The sequence below is a fragment of the Lipotes vexillifer genome, unplaced genomic scaffold, assembly GCF_000442215.2.
Source record: "Lipotes vexillifer unplaced genomic scaffold, Lipotes_vexillifer_v1.1 scaffold30, whole genome shotgun sequence".
NCBI classification, from domain to species: Eukaryota; Metazoa; Chordata; class Mammalia; order Artiodactyla; family Lipotidae; genus Lipotes; species Lipotes vexillifer.
Window position 1 is genome coordinate 189,998 of NW_006783081.1, and position 18,146 is coordinate 208,143.

The window sequence follows — 18,146 nt, forward strand, 5'->3', positions numbered from 1 at the left end:
GCCTTTTGGTATCAATATGCTTTGACTTCTTTATTGAGTTCTTTTGCGTAATTACAATACTATAAGATTTTCCTGTGGTTATCATGAGGCTTACATAAAATAACTTAAACTTATAACACCCTATTTTAAGTTGATAGCAACTTAACTTCAATAGAATTTGTATTCTTTACACTTATAATTCTTCTCCCCATCACACTTTAGGTTATTGCTGTTAAAATTTATACTTTTTTAATATTGGGTTATTAATAATAGATTATTCTATTTATTCTATTTCTTAATTTTGTTTAGTTATCTGTCTATGTTTTCATGTAGGTCACTAAACTTCCTTAAAAGGATTATTCTGAATTCTTTATCTGACAGTTCATAGATCTCCATTTCTTTAGGGTCAGTTATTGGAGTTTAATTAGTTTCCTTTGGTGGTGTCATGTTTACCTGATTTTTTATGATCCTTAATTCTTTATGTTGGTATCTGTGCATTTGAGTAATAGGGCTCCTCTTGCAGACTTTACAGGTTTGCTTTGCCAGAGACAGTTCTTCACCAGTCTGCTCATTTGGAGTTTCTGGGTGTGTCTGCCACTAATGCCTTTGGGCAGGTGGAGCCTGATATTATGATATATTTGGGTGAGGCAACTGTTAGAACTCTGAAGACAGGGATTGGGGGTTGTGCCACTAGCTGGGAGCAGTTGGATAGGACTGTTGGCTTTGTTTCTTACTCAAGTGAGGCTATAGAATGGGCTCCACAGTTGCCTGAATTCTCTGATCAGGCTTACTAGATGGTTGGGACTGGATGTAGCAGGTGGGGCTATGAATTAGCTTCCCTGTCCTAGCAGGGAAGTAGTTCAGGGCCCAGGGCCTGTGCAGTTCATTGTTTGGAGGCCTGAATAAGGCCTGAGTATGCACTGAATTCCCTGGTCAGATGAGGCCACTGATTTTGCTCTGCAGATAGGGGAAGCCATGGCTGTGCTCTCTGTTCAAATGCCACTGTATGTGGGACTGTTGAATAGGCTATGCAACTTCCCATGTGTTATGGTTAGGTTTCCTGGTTGGATGGGCTGAAGGCTGTATTCAACGATGAGCAAGACTATGAATTAGATTCTCTGCCCAGACACAGTTGCAGAAGCTGCTCTAAAACAAGTAAATCTTTTTGTCGTCTTAACTCAAGCTGACCCACACCCAAGTTCCTTGGCTGAACAGGGCTGCTGGCTTTGCTCTCCAGACTATCAGTTCTGTCTGCCCTTTGCTCAGCTTGAGTGCTGCTGTGCTGCAAAACTTTCAGGTATTTTTCCTAGCCCTTCTGATCAGTTGGGGCCAGAGGAATAGCCTTCCAGACTATTCTCAATTTTCCAAGGAGGTTCTCAGTTTGAGAGAGGCCAAGAGCTACCCTTGGCTATGAATCAATCTTCCTGCCTGTGCATAGCATGGGAAGACCCCATGACTGGTACTGGCTTTGCTCTGTGGGTGATCTGCTCTGCCTGTCCACCTGCCTCTTGACTCAAGCCCCACTGTGCCACATACTTCCAGGAGTTGTCACTAGGTCTTCTGTTCAGATGGGGCTGGAAGGTACTTTTCACTGGGGGTGGGGCTATGACTCAGCACCTTGCCTGGGTGTGGACAGATGGGCTCTAGGGCTGATAAAACTCCTTTGAGGATCTGAATCAGTCAGATCTATGCCCCCTCCCCCCAAGTTACCTGACCAAAGTGTACCCCTGATTTGGTTCTGCAGACCAACGATGTCGCTGGTTGGATTTACTACGCAGGCACTGCAGATATGAACTGTCTGCCAAGATCTGTTTGTTGGTTGTTGCAAGCCCCTCCCTGCTTCTCTGTCACAGATTCCCAGTGGCTGGGCCCCATAGATTCCTCTGCAATTACCATAGTGTGAGATCAAAGTAGGGGCTCCCACAGAGCAGCTCACAATGTTGAAGGAGATTGGTTGTCCGCCCTGGGTTCTCTTTTCCCCCTGGACGAACCAGTGGCTCAGAGAAGACCTCTCTGCAGTGTTGCACTGTCCTAGGGGAGGGTCAATGTGGTCAACATGTAGCTGCTTCTCTCACCTTCTGATGCAGTCTGCCTTGATCTCTGAGGTTCAGGGGGTATTTCAGCCTCACCCCCGTGCTCTAGGATTCTCTTAGTGGTGTCTTGTTTCTGAATAGATGTTAATTGTTCTTCTCATGATGGTGAGTGAATTCAGGAGCTAACTATGTTGCCATCTTGGTGATGTCACTCTGATGCTCACATTTTTTGAAGTTTCTAACACAAGGGCAGTGGGATTGCTCAGGATTTGGTGGCTGTTGCCATATTTTGGTGTTTATTTCTTCTATGCTTGTCCTCCTGTGACATCATGGAACATTTCATTAATTCAAAGACCCCAGAAACCATAGCTACCACAGAATAAATCTATGAGAGCATCCATAGATTTAGGATTTGGGGGTTGGAATTAGGAGCAATTAGGTGATTAAAGCGCTCCAAGACAATCAGATATAAAGTCGAATAAGCATTTTATAGCATGGGTCTTTCCAAGATAAAATTCAAATTTGGACTCACGGCACACAGGACTCTTCCACACTTAACCCTTGCTACCCTACCCAGACTTATCATTACACATCTGCATGGTTCTCTGTTCTTCAGCCATATGGTTCACTAGTGATTTTCACAGCGGCCAGGTTCTCCTTCCTTATATCCTTTCTTTACCAACTACTCATTCAATCTCCATTTATCTGGATAATTCTGACTGACTCTTCAAAATTCATCTCAGGTTTCTTCTTTCCCTGGGGGTATTCTGTGTGGATTAGCTGCCTATTCTCTGAGTTTTCATAGTAACACCTGTATCATGTGGATAAAAATTGCTCTTATCATAGCATTTTTACAGCACATGCTGTATTTTAATTATTCCTTGTCTTGTTTTTCTTATCCTCTGTACTCTACAAGAACTCTAAGTTGAAGAGAAGAGGGAAAAAAAGGAAGCAAATAATTATACTATTATGTAGAAAGGGCTATGGTATATGTAGAAGTGCAGAAGTGCTGTTCTGTTTCAGAAGTACATCAAGTAGACTTAGGGGAAAATAGCTAGTGCGGCAATTTAGCCAAGTAAGATAGCATGAGCAAAGAATAGGAAACAGCATGAGGTGAGGAGAAAATGAGAGGCAGGTGATGACAAAAGGTCACACTAGAGAAGCAGGTAATAGACAAATCACAGAAAGGCTGGTGCTCCGTGTTAAGTAACTTCAAATCCTTGAAAGGCTTAAATGTAAGGGCTAGGGCGACATAATCAGATTTGACTTTAATATCACTCTGTCAACTATGTAGAAGAAGCCTGGAGGGAGGGAGCAACCAGTGGGGAGGTTATTTCTATAGTACAATGAGAGATGATGAGGCCTTATATTAGAACATGTTAGAACTGAGGTATCTCTGAGACCACCACGTGGAGATGCTGGTGACAGCTAGATATCCAAATTTGTCTTGAGGAGGAGTAATCTAAACTGGAGGAAGAGATTTAAGAGTTGTCAGCCTATGGGTAGTACTTGAAAATTTGAATGAGGAAGAAAGCTCCTGAAGAACATGAAAACAATGAGGAGAGTAGGAAACCAAGGGTGGGATTGAGGAGATCACCCACATTTAAGGGGTGGTCAGAGGAAAGGGACTGTAAAGGTAAAGTAAAAAGATAACTAGTGTGGTGCCACTGAAGGAACCTGTTTAAAGAAGGAGGAAATGACCCACACACTCAAATGTAGTGACTGAGTCTAGTAAAATAAGGACTGATAAATATCTATTGAATTTATCAGTCAAGCAGTCAAAGAAAATAGCAACAAAAGAAATTTCAGTAAGATGGTGAGCAAGAACCATTCTACTTTGAATTCAGAGTTAACAGGAAGTAGAGAGATAGAACTCCTGGGAAGTTAGGGGTGGTTGGGCAGAAAGATAATAGGGTAAAAGCATAGAGAGTCATAATGAAAATTGTTCAGTTGATCTACCATAGGGGGTCTAAATGGAATCTAAATGAATATTGCATTTGATGAGTGAGATAATTAAATTTAAAATTTCAGAAATGGAGTGGTATAGACTAGAAGGTGATTGGACCCAGGCATGGCCTAGAGAATAGGTGAAGAGAAGGCTAAATTCAGATTTATGATTTTGAGAGTAGTGAGCTAAAATATTCAACTACAATTGAATTTATTTTTCATAGATTTCTGACAGCTGTTGCTACAGAGTTTTTTAGGTGCATATGTATTCATGGTCACTTGGTATTATTTTTCCTTTAACATTTGATCTTCAATTTTATATGGTCTAATATTAACATTGCTACTGTTGCTTTCCTTTTGGTCATTTTTGTGGTACATCTTTGCACTTTATTTTTGCTTTCTCTATTGTTTTATTTTAAATGTGTCCCTTATAGACAAAGTATTACAATACCTTTGAAAAATCCAATTTGAATGATAATTTCTTGAGCACTATGTTAACTCATTTACATTCTTGTAATTACTTTACCATTAGGGCTTAATACTTACCTTTTTTCACGTTTTTTTTTAATTACCATGCTTTCTGTTTCCTTATTTGCCATCTTTTTTTCTATCCTCTATTGGATAGATTAAATTTCTCTCTCTCTCTCTCTTTTTGGTTACACCTAACTTAAGACACATAGCTATATTTCTTCTTTATCTATGTCATTGTTTAACAATATCTATGTCATACACTTAAGTAAAAGTCTATCTGAGTATGGTCTTCTCCTTGTTCTCACCTATCTTTCTGAATTGATATTTTTAGAATGAATACACACACACACATTCTTCTTATTTAGACCACAAACATTTTACTGTTACTTCCTCATTCTTATATTTTGTATTGATTTCATAGTTTTATTTATTATCTGACTAGTGTACTTCCTGAAAGAGTGGTTTCCGAAGGTCCTTTTGCCCTAAAACTTCTGAGTTTTTATGTCTAAGAAAAGCTTTATTTCATGCACGTACTTAAAGGATATTTTATTGGTTATAAATGTCTAGGTTCAAAATTCTTTACCTTTAACACTTCAAATGTTATCCTATTGTTTTCTTGCACCCAGGGTTGTTGAAAAGCTTGATTCTTAGTCTTTATTTATAATCTTTTCCTTTGTCCTTGAGCGTCATTCTTTCCATAACTATTATTTCCATTTTTATTTTAGTCAAAATATTGTGTTCTTCCTTTGTATTTCATCATCTTCATTTATCACTTTGAGGACGCTTATTCTGCTGATTTGTAATTCTTTTTTGTCTAATCTGTTCATTCTGTTTCATGTGATATAAAATGATGTGTTTGTTGTCTTTCTTAAAGTAGCAACTGGATTCCAAGGTGATTAATTATGAAGATTCCTGGAAGCTGTGAAGCAAAGTTTTGGGTTAGATTTTAAAGTCAATTTAGAATAATGGAAGAGACAGCAACTCCAACAAATTAGGGGAAAAGATAGTCATGTAGGTGGATGACAGAAATTAGGGATAGAAGTGTTAAAGGCAAAAGTAGAGTCTCCAAGGAGGATTAACTTTGACATGTAAGAAAGAAGGGTTTCCTTCTAGAATAGAATAAACCTGAGTATGTTTATAGGTAAGAGGAAAAAATGAGAGATGCAGGAGACTGAGTAATTTATGATGTAAGCTTCCAGAAGGAAAAGGGACAAATGACATGTGTAATTTTTACTTAAACTATCAGAAATACTCCAAAGTAAACCATTTACCATGAATTGTGTTTAGCATCCTTCTTCCCTCAGGTTTTCTTCACATCTGTTCAATACAAATTTTTTGTCCATTTAATGGTGGAGTAGTAATAAGAAAAATGTCATGAAATTAAAATTTGAGTTTGGTAACAATCAATAATGTACTTGAAAACTTTCAGAAAGTGGACTAACCAAAAGAAAGAAAACATGTATATTTATTTTCCTAGATCCTTTAGAGATCTCTCAGTGTACATGGAATAACATCTAAAGTCCAGAACAGGGCCTAGAGCCACACTCTGGAATATGGTACCCAGTGGCCACGTGTGTGTGTATGTGTGTGTGTGTTTTATTTTTTATTTTTTATTTATTTATTTTTTTGTGTGGTACGCAGGCCTCTCACTGTTGTGGCCTCTCCCGTTGCGGAGCAAAGGCTCCGGATGTGCAGGCTCAGCGGCCATGGCTCACGGGCCCAGCCGCTCCGCAGCATGTGGGATCTTCCTGGACCGGGGCACGAACCTGTGTCCCCTGCATCGGCAGGCGGACTCTCAACCACCACGCCACCAGGGAAGCCCCCTATCAAAACATTTTAAAAGAAAAATAAAGTTTGTAGGAAGTCATCTCTCTACAAGCTAAGTATATTAGCTCTGGCTCAAGGTATTCATGATAATCACTCTATTTATGCAGATACTAATTTCCAAAGGAATAACCCAGGGTGATTTGCCCAGCCGTCACCTGCCAGCTGGCGTAAGCTAATGCAAGGAAAAGCAACACAGATCAGAGTGTCAGGATTACTTCATTTTAAGTTCTAAAATATTCTGCGTTTTGATACACATATAATCTAAATATTCTAAAAAAACTTTTAAAGATTGCTAAAATTTTTCTCTCTGAATTCAGACTGACGTGCAACTTTTATCATTATGCACAATATTCTAAATGTATTATATTTTGCTAGATGGAGGACATTATTGAGGATATAATCGGTATGGAATCAAGTTTTAAAGAGGAAGGAACAGACTCTCCTCTGCTAATGCAAAGAACAGTAAGTGTTTCCAGACCTGAGGAGGTCAATGAGATTAAAATCAATAATAGCATATGATGATAAAACAAGAAATTTCATTTGATTAATTAGTGGTGTTTTCTTCTGCACTTTTGAAACAGGTACAAGATAGATAAATATTAAAAAATGTTTATTGGGGCAGAAAAAAAGATACATAATTTTATTGAGGAAGATAATAGGATGTGTACTATTCTATTTGTCTATCTATCTACTTACCTACCTAATCGCTATAAACACCATCTAATTATATATCTAGTCTGCTATAGCATTTTCTGTGAAATCTTCAGATTTCTGTTTGAAGCACAACATATTATAATACCCTCATAAGTTCATGGCTAAATTTTAACTATTTTACCATGACTAACAGCTATCAGATTCAGAGGCTCTACACCTTATAGAGGAAAGAAAAAAATTATAACAACAAAAATATAACTTTACTTCTGAGCCAATAACCAAAGGTTAAAGATGAACTGAAGAAAGGTAGAAGAGCCTCACACTACTTTAAGGCATGTAGACAGATTTCTGTGTTGAAATCACAAATTCCTGGAATAATATGCAGTGAAGAGTTATCTTATCTCCTATTTGATTACTGTTGCCTTCTCATTGTTCATTTATTAATCTCTAGAAATGAATCTGTAAAGGGTGTGCAAACTCTTTCTATACAGTTTGAAGGGTTGTTGTTGGTTTGTTTGTTTATGGTTTTAGACCTTTTAGAAAACATGAGAAAAAATATGAAAGATTGTGATTTAATTGTTATTTTAAACATTTCATTTAAAGAAAGTGAATTCTGACTAGATACTGTTCATCAGTAAATCAGTGGGCTAAGTTGTATTAATATTAACAATGGACATTTTAAATTTAAAACTTTAAGAAAAAATTAGAGAAAGCATCCCTCTTTTCTTTATTAATTCCCAAATAGACTATAAAAAGGAGAATTATCTCTTTCCTCCTTTTCTCTCTTACGAAGGACCTCCACTTTATAACAAATCATTAATACCACTATTAGACAAAGATCAAATGATGTTTAAAATCTAGGTTTTTTTTGAAGGTTTTTTTGGTGGATTTTTTTGTTTGTTTTTTGCCTGTTTGTTCGTTTGTTTTTTAGAATGAAGTGACAGTTCTTTCTACCTCTTCTCTCTTCAGGTTTCAAGCAGCATATTTATAGGAAATCTAACGAATTATCTATATAAATGTTATTAATGCTAAGTTTCCCCATCTAATTCCACAGCATGAGGTTACTATTTTCTTAACTAGTATTCAACTTCTGGGTTTGAGGAAATGATATTAATTTCCTGCAATCTTCTCTTCCTTGTATGTGGTACTTATTTCATTGAAATTGTATATTGAAACATTCTCTTTGTCAAATTATCTTACTTGTTTTGTAGAGGTTGCATAGATTGCTTATTCCATGCAAACTGGTGACAGTGACTATTGGGAATTTGCTTTTGATATACAGAATGTAAAAGATAGATACTACTGGCCTATTTGTACTTATATAAAGAAGTATCTGCTGTTGGCCAATCAACAATCATTGATAAATCAAGATCAAGATATAACCCCAAGCAGTTCAACTGACCAAATATTTATTCAATAGTTATTATATGCAAAGCACAATACGTGCACTATAGGAAACTAAAAGTTGAGTGAGACACAATTTACATATCAAGAGGCAACATGATAGTGAGGCAGTGCAGTAAGGCACACCTGAGAGGCAGGGAGGGAAAGAATATGGATCTTGGTATTAACCCAAGTTGTCAGCTAGGTATCGTGAAAGTCACTTCTCTTTATTTCACTTTCTTCTTCTGCATTATGAGAATAATTGAAAATATTTATTGCCAAAGCTATTTTTATATTAAATCTTGGTAGATGGCATATATATATATATATATAATTTTTTAAATGCTAGTCAGAGAGCTGCCCTGGACTTTGACTAAAGTAGAAACCATGTGAAATTGAGATATTTTTGGAATGCTTTAGGAAAAGATGATATTTGAGATATAGTTATAAAGGAAGGTTAAGATTTTAAGAGGTAGACATGAAGGCAGCAAAGTATAACAAGTAAAGAGAACAACATAAGAAAAGGCAAGAAGTCAGAAAAAAAGAATGTATAAGAATAGGTGGTAGAACAGAGATAGGAAATTCTGAAGGATATTTATAGTTCATGTGGATAAAAATAAAGACCTGTTAGATTCAGAGGAATGCTTTGAGTAAGCATTTTAGCTAGTGAACTTTTGGTTGTAGATGATAGAACCTGGCTTATATGGGGCTTAAGTATGAAAGGAATTTGTTGGCTCATGTCATCCACAAATTCCTAAGTAATATTGTATGTGAACATCCCTCCATAACTTTGCCTTTGTTCTGTACTGGCCTTATTCTCAGCTGTTGAGAAGACACTATCACAGCTTATTCCTAGCTATGCACACAATTCTTCCTTGCTAACCCAGTTTTTTTTCGGACATCCACTCCTTCACAAGGAAGAGGAAGTTTCTGATTAATTTAAGCCAACCCTGGTGGCCCTGTTTCCCTGGCCAGAGATTGTTTTAAGAATGAGCTTGTGTTGCAATTCTGGCAAGTTGAGCAGGTTCCTGGGGTCTTCTAGAATTTACTTCAGCCTTTAAAGGAGACCCAAGAAAGAGAAGGTTTTGCCTCTCCATGATGTTGTAAGACAATGTGACTTATGTAGTCATTTTACTGCCCAGAAGGTAAATAAACTGAGGAAAAACTAAAGAAACAAAGGGAGAGGAAAATCCAAGCGGATTGCAAAGAAATACTGCTTATGTGCCCCTGGAGAATCTTTACCTATGGATCTCACACATTAAGTAAGATTTTTTACCTTTATTTTATAAGCTAATTGTGTCAGGATTTTCTGATTGTCATAACCAAATGCATCCTGGTGGATACATTAAGTCAAGCTTAAAAACTTAAGAGGAGAGCTTTCTTTCCCACTTAGTTCCAGTTAAATCTCTGGGCTAATTCCTTGTGGAGCAATTTCTGTTATATATCTATCTGTCAGCCAATTTTTCTGGGTCTTGGGCCCACACTAGAGCTGTGAATCAAGCAGCTCCACAAAACAAATTATCTAGGTTAAGGCTGAGAACCAGGAGAGCAGGAGTTGTTACCAAAATAAATGTAAATGAATTCTAGAGAGGCTAAAACAACAGATGCCCATAATGGTAAGCTTCAAAAGTGAGGATATTTATCTATAATAATAATTTTTCTTAATGTCTCACCTACTATGTCACAGGCACGTTGCTGAGTATTTTACATATTTTCTCTAGTTCTCACAGAAATTGCAAAGTCTTAGAGGCAATCGACTGATTGTTCTGTTAGTCACTTTGGGGTTCTTTTGCTGTGACTTAAGCAGAAAACCTTGAGTGTAGATTTATCCCAGGACCACTGCATATAAGCTTAATTAAAAGTCATGTTCTAACTTCTGTTGGTGGAAAGCTTGGAAGCTGCTAAGGGGTAGTTTGCACCACTTGTGGTCATCCTTCACATTTCCCCAGATTGAATGGAATAATTCAAGGTTTTCACAGATCAATTTAGCCCAGGTATTTCTGACCCAGAAATGAATATTGAGTGATTAGTGACTAGACTCAGAATAATTAAGCAGAAGTTACCTCTCAATTTCTATTTGACCAAGAGAACTAGGCAACTGTCAATTAGTTTTACTGCAACAATTTTGTAAATTGGACTGAAAAGACCCAAAGTGCAAGAAACATTCAGTGAAATCAGCTGTGTTTTCATCAATACCTTAACCTCTCAGTTACTCAGTCTCCTTGGTGTCAATGGTATTTTTCTCCTTCCTATCCAGCCATCCCTTCACATGATGATATCTTAGATCTTGTTATTATGTATTTCTCTATCCTATAACATTTTTATTTCATACTTTTTGACCATTACATTGTTTTTCAGTGCACCTACTCTAATGTTCTTACTTCACCAATTGCTCAAGCTTGTGGAGACTCCAAATCAATTGACTCTACCACTGTTTTCAATAGCTATTATTTCTCACTCATGACATCTTTTATGATATAGAATATGTTTATTATACATAATCTAGGTATACTGAGTATAAAATAACTATCAGTGCAAATAATTACACACACACATTATTAGGGTTAAGCATCAGGTTAGGGTTTTTGTGTCTCAAAGGCTTGTGTTGTGCGACTTCTCAGTCTGTTTTCCAGATGATTGCCATTCTCAGATACAATGTTTGCAAATCAGTGTTTTCTCACATTCGGTCCACTGCCTCTTTCGTCATGCATACACTTGCCTGTGCTATTGAAAACCTTTTCAGTCACCTGGAGCCCCAACTGGGTTTATTGTGCTTCTCTTTCCCTTGCTTGAGGACACCAATCCACAAACATGGTTCTAAGACTGAGGTCCAAGAACACAGTACCTATGGGTTTCTTCTAGGCCTGGCCTGGCTTCAGGTTTTACGTTGCAATAGTCGATTTGGTGTGTTTCTTGTTGTAGGTGGCACGAGAAAGGAATCCATTGTGATGCTTGTGCATGGAGTGGTCCTGTTTCCCCAACACCATTCATTGCACAGGCTATCATGTCCCCACGGGACCTTCTCACCTCCTATGTCAGAGATGAGTAGACACACAAGCGTGGCTTTCTTTCTGGACTCTCCTTTCTCCTCCATGGATCTATGTGGATATCTTGTGTGCCTATACCATGATGTCTTGATGATGGCAGGTTGGCAGGCTAGTTGGAAATCAGGTGGTGTGGGAAGTCCGAAGTCTGTGCTTCTGTCTGAAGAGCATATTGACACTCTCTAGGTTCTTTTGTGTTTCCAGACGCATTTTGGAATTCTTGGTTGTACTTGTTGAGAAAATCCATGGATATTTTGAGAGGAATGGCATTGCATCTCTGGATTGCCTTGGGGGTGTGGAATCATTTCCACAAGACGGACTTTTCCGATCCATGAGCACCACCTATCTTTCCATGTTGTGTGTGTATCATTTTCATTTTCTTTCATTGGTATGTCTCTTGTCCAGTTTTCTGAGTTACGGATCTTGTAGGTCATGGGTTAGATGGACTCCTCGGTATTTTTTTGTGTGTTGTTACCGTCATTGTCCACAGGGTTCTCTTCTTCCTTCCTCATTCGGATAGTTTGTTGTGAGTGTACAGAAAGGCAACTGATTTCTGTATTATCGATGAAGTTTCTACCCTGCAATTGAACTGAGTTTCCTGATGAGTTTTGTTCTGTTTTGTTCTGTTTTCTTTTGGGGGTGGAGAGGGTCACCTTCAGCATTCTCTGTGCAGAGAATCAGGTCCATTGGACTCTTTCCTCTGCCGTTGGATACCTCTTCTTTCTTTTTTCCATGCCATTAATATGGTGAGGATTTCCTCCACCTTGGAAAATGAAAGCGGCCAGTGTAGAGTTGGGCGTATGCAATAACTGGCCCCCTTCTCCTTCCTCCATCTCTATCTCTCTGAGACCTCCAGGAAGGACAGGACAAGGCCAGAGCTGCATAGTGCTCAGCTTGGTGAGCTGGATCACTGTTCGTCTGCCCCTCCGTCCAGGGCGTAATTTGCTCTACCATCTGTGGCTGGGGGTGTGGTCGTGCGGGGTTGGGGGTCCCGTCAGCCTTTTCCCTCTTTGAACCAATCTTTTCTTCATTATGTGTTGGCAAACTGCAGTCCACCAGATGGGTTGTCTGAGGCCAGCCTTTGGTTCGGGCCAAACACCAGCCTCTGGAGGTCACCCTGTGGTGCCCAGCATACAGCCCCACCCTGCTCACCTTTGTGCTCCAACTGGCTGTACTCTGGGTTCTCCAGCTGACACTGGGGGAAGCGTGGCATGGTGCTCCAGGTCAGTGCCAGCTGTGCTGTGTTCTTTTCAAAGCCCGGGATTGGGTCCCGTGGACCTCTGGGCCCTGGTTCCGGAGAACCCTCCATGGCCACACTCACCCGGAGCCCACGCTGGCCCTCATGGACAGTGGAGGCAGGGGGAGGGTGGGCTGCCCTGGCCCCTCACTCATGACATTTTGACAATTTCTTCCTTAACCTATTCTTGGTCAAGTAATATAACCATTTCTCTTGCGAACACTCTTAGCATATATCCATTTTTCTTCATTTTATTCTCCTAACAAAAGCCCAACCCTGATTAAACTTATTTTTCATCTTACTCCACATCTTCACCTGAGTAGCTGAATGGATAAAATTTTACCACATTGCTCGTAGTACTCACCTCCAATACATCACCAAAATTTCATAGGGGCTTTCACTACTACCAGACAATTCTACAGCTATTCCTTGGTGAAAATTCTCATTAATTAAGACAACATTATACTTTCTCTTCTCTTCTCAATTCTCCACCATTCCCCATCCATTCTCCATTTTCTAGCTGATTTCTCTTTCACAACATACTTCAGAGAGAAAATATATGCAATCAGATTAGAACTTACTTGTTAGCTTTGCATCACAAATCCTATAAGACCACCTGCATCTGTTTTGATTTTCTTTGCCATCCCTTCTGTTAGAATAGAATTGTCCCAGCTCATAATCTGAAGCCAGCCCAACTACTTGTGTCCTAGATCTCACAAATTCTTCCCTTCTCAAGCACTTTCCCTCTCTAAATAGCAACTCCTCCTATATCATCAGTCTATTCTGATGTATTGAATTATAAATATCAGCATTACACTTGTCTTTACTAAGATTCCCCCAAAATAAAACCAAATCAAACAACTCCCTTTGAATGCAATTCCTCTCCAGCTACCACACCATTTCCTGACTCCCTACCCCTCAAAACTCTCTTTACTTCCATTTCCTTACCTCTCATTTTCTACTCTCCAATACAGCTGTTGCCCTTACAATTCTAAAAGAGCTCTTAAAACCAACCAATACTGAAGCCAATAGTAAATTCTCCATTCTCACCAGGCTTGGTTTCTCTGTGGCAGTAGCCATGGTTGACCACTCCCTCCTTCTTGAAGTATTATCTGGGATTCTGTAGCACCATATTTTTTGGCTTTTCACCCACCTTACTGGTTCTTTCTCTTCTAATAGATATCTACATGCTAAAGTGCTCCCAGGCTTAGACTTCAGTCCTCTTTTCTCACATATCTGTACATTCTGTTGGTGATCTCAACCCTTCTCCAGCCTAGCTGTCTCCCCTAATGCTAGATTTGTATGTCTTACTGTTACCCTAACATCTTTTGTGCTTCCAACAGACATCTCAAACCTAATCTGACTGAAAAGAAGTTTTTGTCCCCCTCCTTATCCATCTAGAACCAACACCCTCCAAAAAAAGTAATTCTTCTTCTCTCTCTTACTTCCACACAACCACATTTATCAGTATGCCCTCCTACTCAGCATCCCAGATTTCCTGAATCTCACAGCTTATCAGCTCCTCTACTAAAACACTTTTCCAGGCTATGATCATCTCTCACTTGAACTTCAGAACTAACCTCTCTGCTACTTCTTTCCCCCTTACAGCTGTTGATCACACAGCAGCCAGAATGATCTTCACATAGCAAAAATCAGATCCTGTTTCTCTGATTGCTGAGCATTCTGTTAATTTCCTGAAATCCTCAGAATATAACCAGGACACTTTACCATAGTCAGCACTTCCCTTTAACTTTAGGCTCTGATCTTGATAGCCTTCTTCCTACTCCTTGAATATGGCATGCATATTATCATTTTAGGACCGTTGAATTTCCATTTTGGGGCTTGGAATGATTTTGTCCCAGATCTTTGCATGACTATCTCTTTATGACTCAGATCTTTAGTCCATATCAACTTGTCAGAGAGGTCTTCCACAATCACCCTATTTGGCAGACCCCATCCCACACTTCCTAAATTAATATCTTATTTAATTCCCTGGGACACTTAGGATTAGTGTTACAAAAATTATCTTGTGTTTTATTTTATTTACCTATTTATTGTGTGCTCCCACCCTTAAAATGTAAACTCCTGGAAGCTGGTGATCTTGTCTGTCTTGTTCACTGCTATGTCCCTAAAGCCTAAAAGAGTGACCTGTTCATTATTTTATTCTCAGCACCCAGCACAAATGTCTAGCACATCATAGGTGCTCAGCAAATGCATATGAAATAAATACCTTAAAATTCACGCACAATATTTTTAAAAATTGTTCCCATTATACATTACCATTTAGGAAATTTTTTAATGGCTAAAATCAGCAGCAATAAGGATAACAACAATAATAATAGCTACTATGCCTTGGGTACTTGCTATGTGACAAGGATTGTGCAAAACACTTTTCATGAAAATTTAATCACCACAACAAACATATGAGATAGAGACTATTATTATGGATTATTATTTTACAAATGAGGAAAGAGGCTTAGAGAAGTTCAGTAACTCACTCAAGTTCATACAGTTAGTGAATGGCAAGAGAGGGGTTTGAATCCAATCCTGTATGACACCAAATGCAACAATCTTACCCACTCTGCTGTGCTAGCAGCCTCAGAAGGAAGCCATTTCATAGAATTGTAAAATCTTAGAATCTGAAGGGACCTTAGCCTGATCCGATCCTCTGTCACATTCCAGCCAAAGGATTGTTTAGCCTCTGAGTTTAAATCTGTCTCTCTATAATTTCTACCCTTTAGTCTTAGTTTCACCTCTCCCTTTCAGAGATGTGGTTGTGCACAGTAACTCATTTCTTTTATCATAGATGGGTATTTTTCAATAAAGTGTCTGTAAATGCTGGTGGCATTTGACAATCTCAGTATACTGTTATAGTTCAAGACTATTTCAGAGGCAAGGACTGAGTAAATATTAACAACCCCCTGTGCTTGGTTGGAACTTGAAAGGACTACATAACACCAACAAGCAAGCTTTTGTCAATCACAATCTAGAGCAGATTAGACTTAAAGTCCAAGGAAGAACCAAAGTTCACCTTAGAAGTTTCTGCACAGCTCTCCCAGTTATTGCTTGCAAGTGTAAGGAAAAGAAAATGATGAAGGAGAAAGAGAAAACCATTGCTATTGTGAAGGTTATAGACACTTCAGAGTTAAAACTGGTGAGCAAGTGCATTTTGGAAATCTTTCAATGTTTGGAGATAAAACCACCTTAAATACTGAATTTAAACTTTATAAACTAATAGTCAATAAAATAAGGTATGTAGAAGTTGAGCATTGAAAAGTGTAACATATAATCTGCTGTACTGACAAGCTTGTTTACTTAGAAGATAGTTTTTAATGCTTTGGCTACAGTAAAAATATTTTTATAGTCTATTTAGTTAAACAATTTTTAAAAATAATGTTATATTTTGACCTTTTTATCAAAAAGTGAAGGTTCTACTAATTATTTGTTGCAGCGTTTACATTTGGTACTAAACAGATTATATATATATAAAGTGTATGATGCAAAAGCATTTATTATGTTACCATTCTCTGTTTTGTATTTTATCTTTTCTGTTTGCTTTGTGAACCAGCTGGTCAAGGACAGGAATCTCCCACTCCCGCCCAACAGATTATTTTTATTCACTTATAATAGAACGAAAAAAAAATAACTCAGTGGGATTTCTCTTTTCAATGTTTATCATTCAAACCTCATAGCCCTGCTTCAGCAAATAAAATAAAGTTAGGGGGAGATCAATTGTACATGTCCTAAAACTGGAAAAATCTAGTTTACTATGTTTAAAGGTAAACTAGAGGAAAGAATAAATACACAAAAGGAAAGATAATACTCTCTTAAATGCCAGTTTTTATGTATGCTTACATTGTGTGATATATGCTCTCCTACAGTGTTCACTCTTTATTCCTGAAGTTTATCTTCTTTCTATGCCTACAATTATTCTAACAGTCTCAAGCTCAATTTTGCCATTTTGCATTCACAGTAAATGTCTTCAGAGAAAAGCAAAATAGAGGGTCCAAACAACTCAAAATCCCCTCACTTTCCCATGAAACTCACACTAAATATTTGATATAGATATTGACATATAGATATCACACATATACATCTATGTATGAATTTAGAAGTTTTTCTTCTTTTAGTCTCTATACTGAAAAATTGTCTGGAAATATATGTATATAGATATGATTTTATTTCCTTTTTTGTATTTATAATGAGATTATCTGGGAGATAGATACATCACACACACACCACACACACCCATATATAATATACATAATACATATATGCATATTATATGTATGTATGCATATACACAAATGCACATGTATGTATCTCCAGGAAATTCTCAGGGTTTTACCTAATCAGTTTTCAGAAACATGATGAGTGTTCCTGGGTACTATAGTACCCTCTCTCTTGCTGAGTGAATATAAATGAAGAGGGGTAAAACAATAAAAGTGAATTAAATTATTGAATTTGTGGTCAAGTTTCCTCATACTATAGCGTTTTGGTGAAGAAAAAAATTAAGCCAGGTTGCCATAGGGAGAGTGTTGGAGATGGTTTGGACCTTAAGTTGAGCCTTAGAGAGTAGGTTGTACTTTGATACTTAAAGAAAGCATGAGGACATTTGAGGTGCAGAAAATAGCAGTGGGAAAGAATAAAACTGAGAAAAATATTCTCCAATGGCCTCCAACTTTTTTGAGTTTTCAAAACACTTCTTACCATTAAAAGTGTTAAGGCAAGAGCCCTTCCACAATAGGATAGGTAGTAAAGAATCCAGCCTCTGTGTTAAATGGACCTAAGTTTTAATCTCAAGTCTTTTATTTATTACAACTGTATGATCTTGAGATAAGTACTTAATTTTTCAGTTTTAATTATTTATATTTAAAATGGGAACTATGAGACTTCACTCACAAGGTTATTATAAAGATTACCTGAGAAGCTATTATTTGTTATTACTATGAAACATGCTTATCTGAATATCTGGTGTATAATAAATACTCAACTATCTATGATGTTGCATATATATATTATGATATTGCTTGATTTTATTATCTTTTAAAAATTCTCCATATGTGGATTCATAGGTTCCGTTTGGCAACATTCTATCCTCTTGCCTCTTCCCTCCCACTGGAGTGGGAGATCTATTTTTACAAGCTGTGACATAGTCTACATATGTGTATGTGGTGATGAGAAATCTTTCAGAACTTGAGAGTAGTGGGAAATAATGTTGACCAGATAATGTGGGGCCATTTAATGAGATTTTGAAAGCTGGACACAAGGGTTTGAACTTAATATATGAATCAAAGGGGAGAGGTTTAAATTTTAGTTCTTTGAGCTGGGAGAGATCAGAAGAAAGTTGTATTTTTTAAAACATGAGTTGGTTTGAGAGGAGCAGTTGGAAACTAACTGAGAGGGATGGAGGGCTACTGGAGGGAGGGACATATCTTAGGCTGAAGGCCCTGAGGGACTTGAGATACGAGGATAGGGAAGAAAATTTAAACTGACGAATGATTTAAAAGAAAAAAATGTCATAACTGGGTAATACATTGGACCTAGTACATGGAGAGGGAAGAGGCCAAA

The 18,146-nt window shown here is 37.9% G+C and overlaps 1 protein-coding gene across 4 annotated transcripts in view; it reads left to right on the plus strand.

Annotated features, from left to right (window-relative positions):
- Positions 1 to 18,146, plus strand: part of TFEC (transcription factor EC) — a 151,955-nt gene that overhangs the window by 111,689 nt on the left and 22,120 nt on the right. For 2 of the 4 annotated variants that reach the window (XM_007455670.1, XM_007455669.1), the window contains one exon: positions 6,633 to 6,719. The exons of 1 other annotated variant lie outside the window; for it this stretch is intronic. In XM_007455670.1, coding sequence (XP_007455732.1) covers positions 6,633 to 6,719 — 87 coding nt within the window. Of the gene's footprint in view, positions 1 to 6,632; positions 6,720 to 15,663; positions 15,730 to 18,146 lie in introns of those variants that run through there. One more of the 4 variants, XM_007455672.1, reaches the window with a different exon arrangement.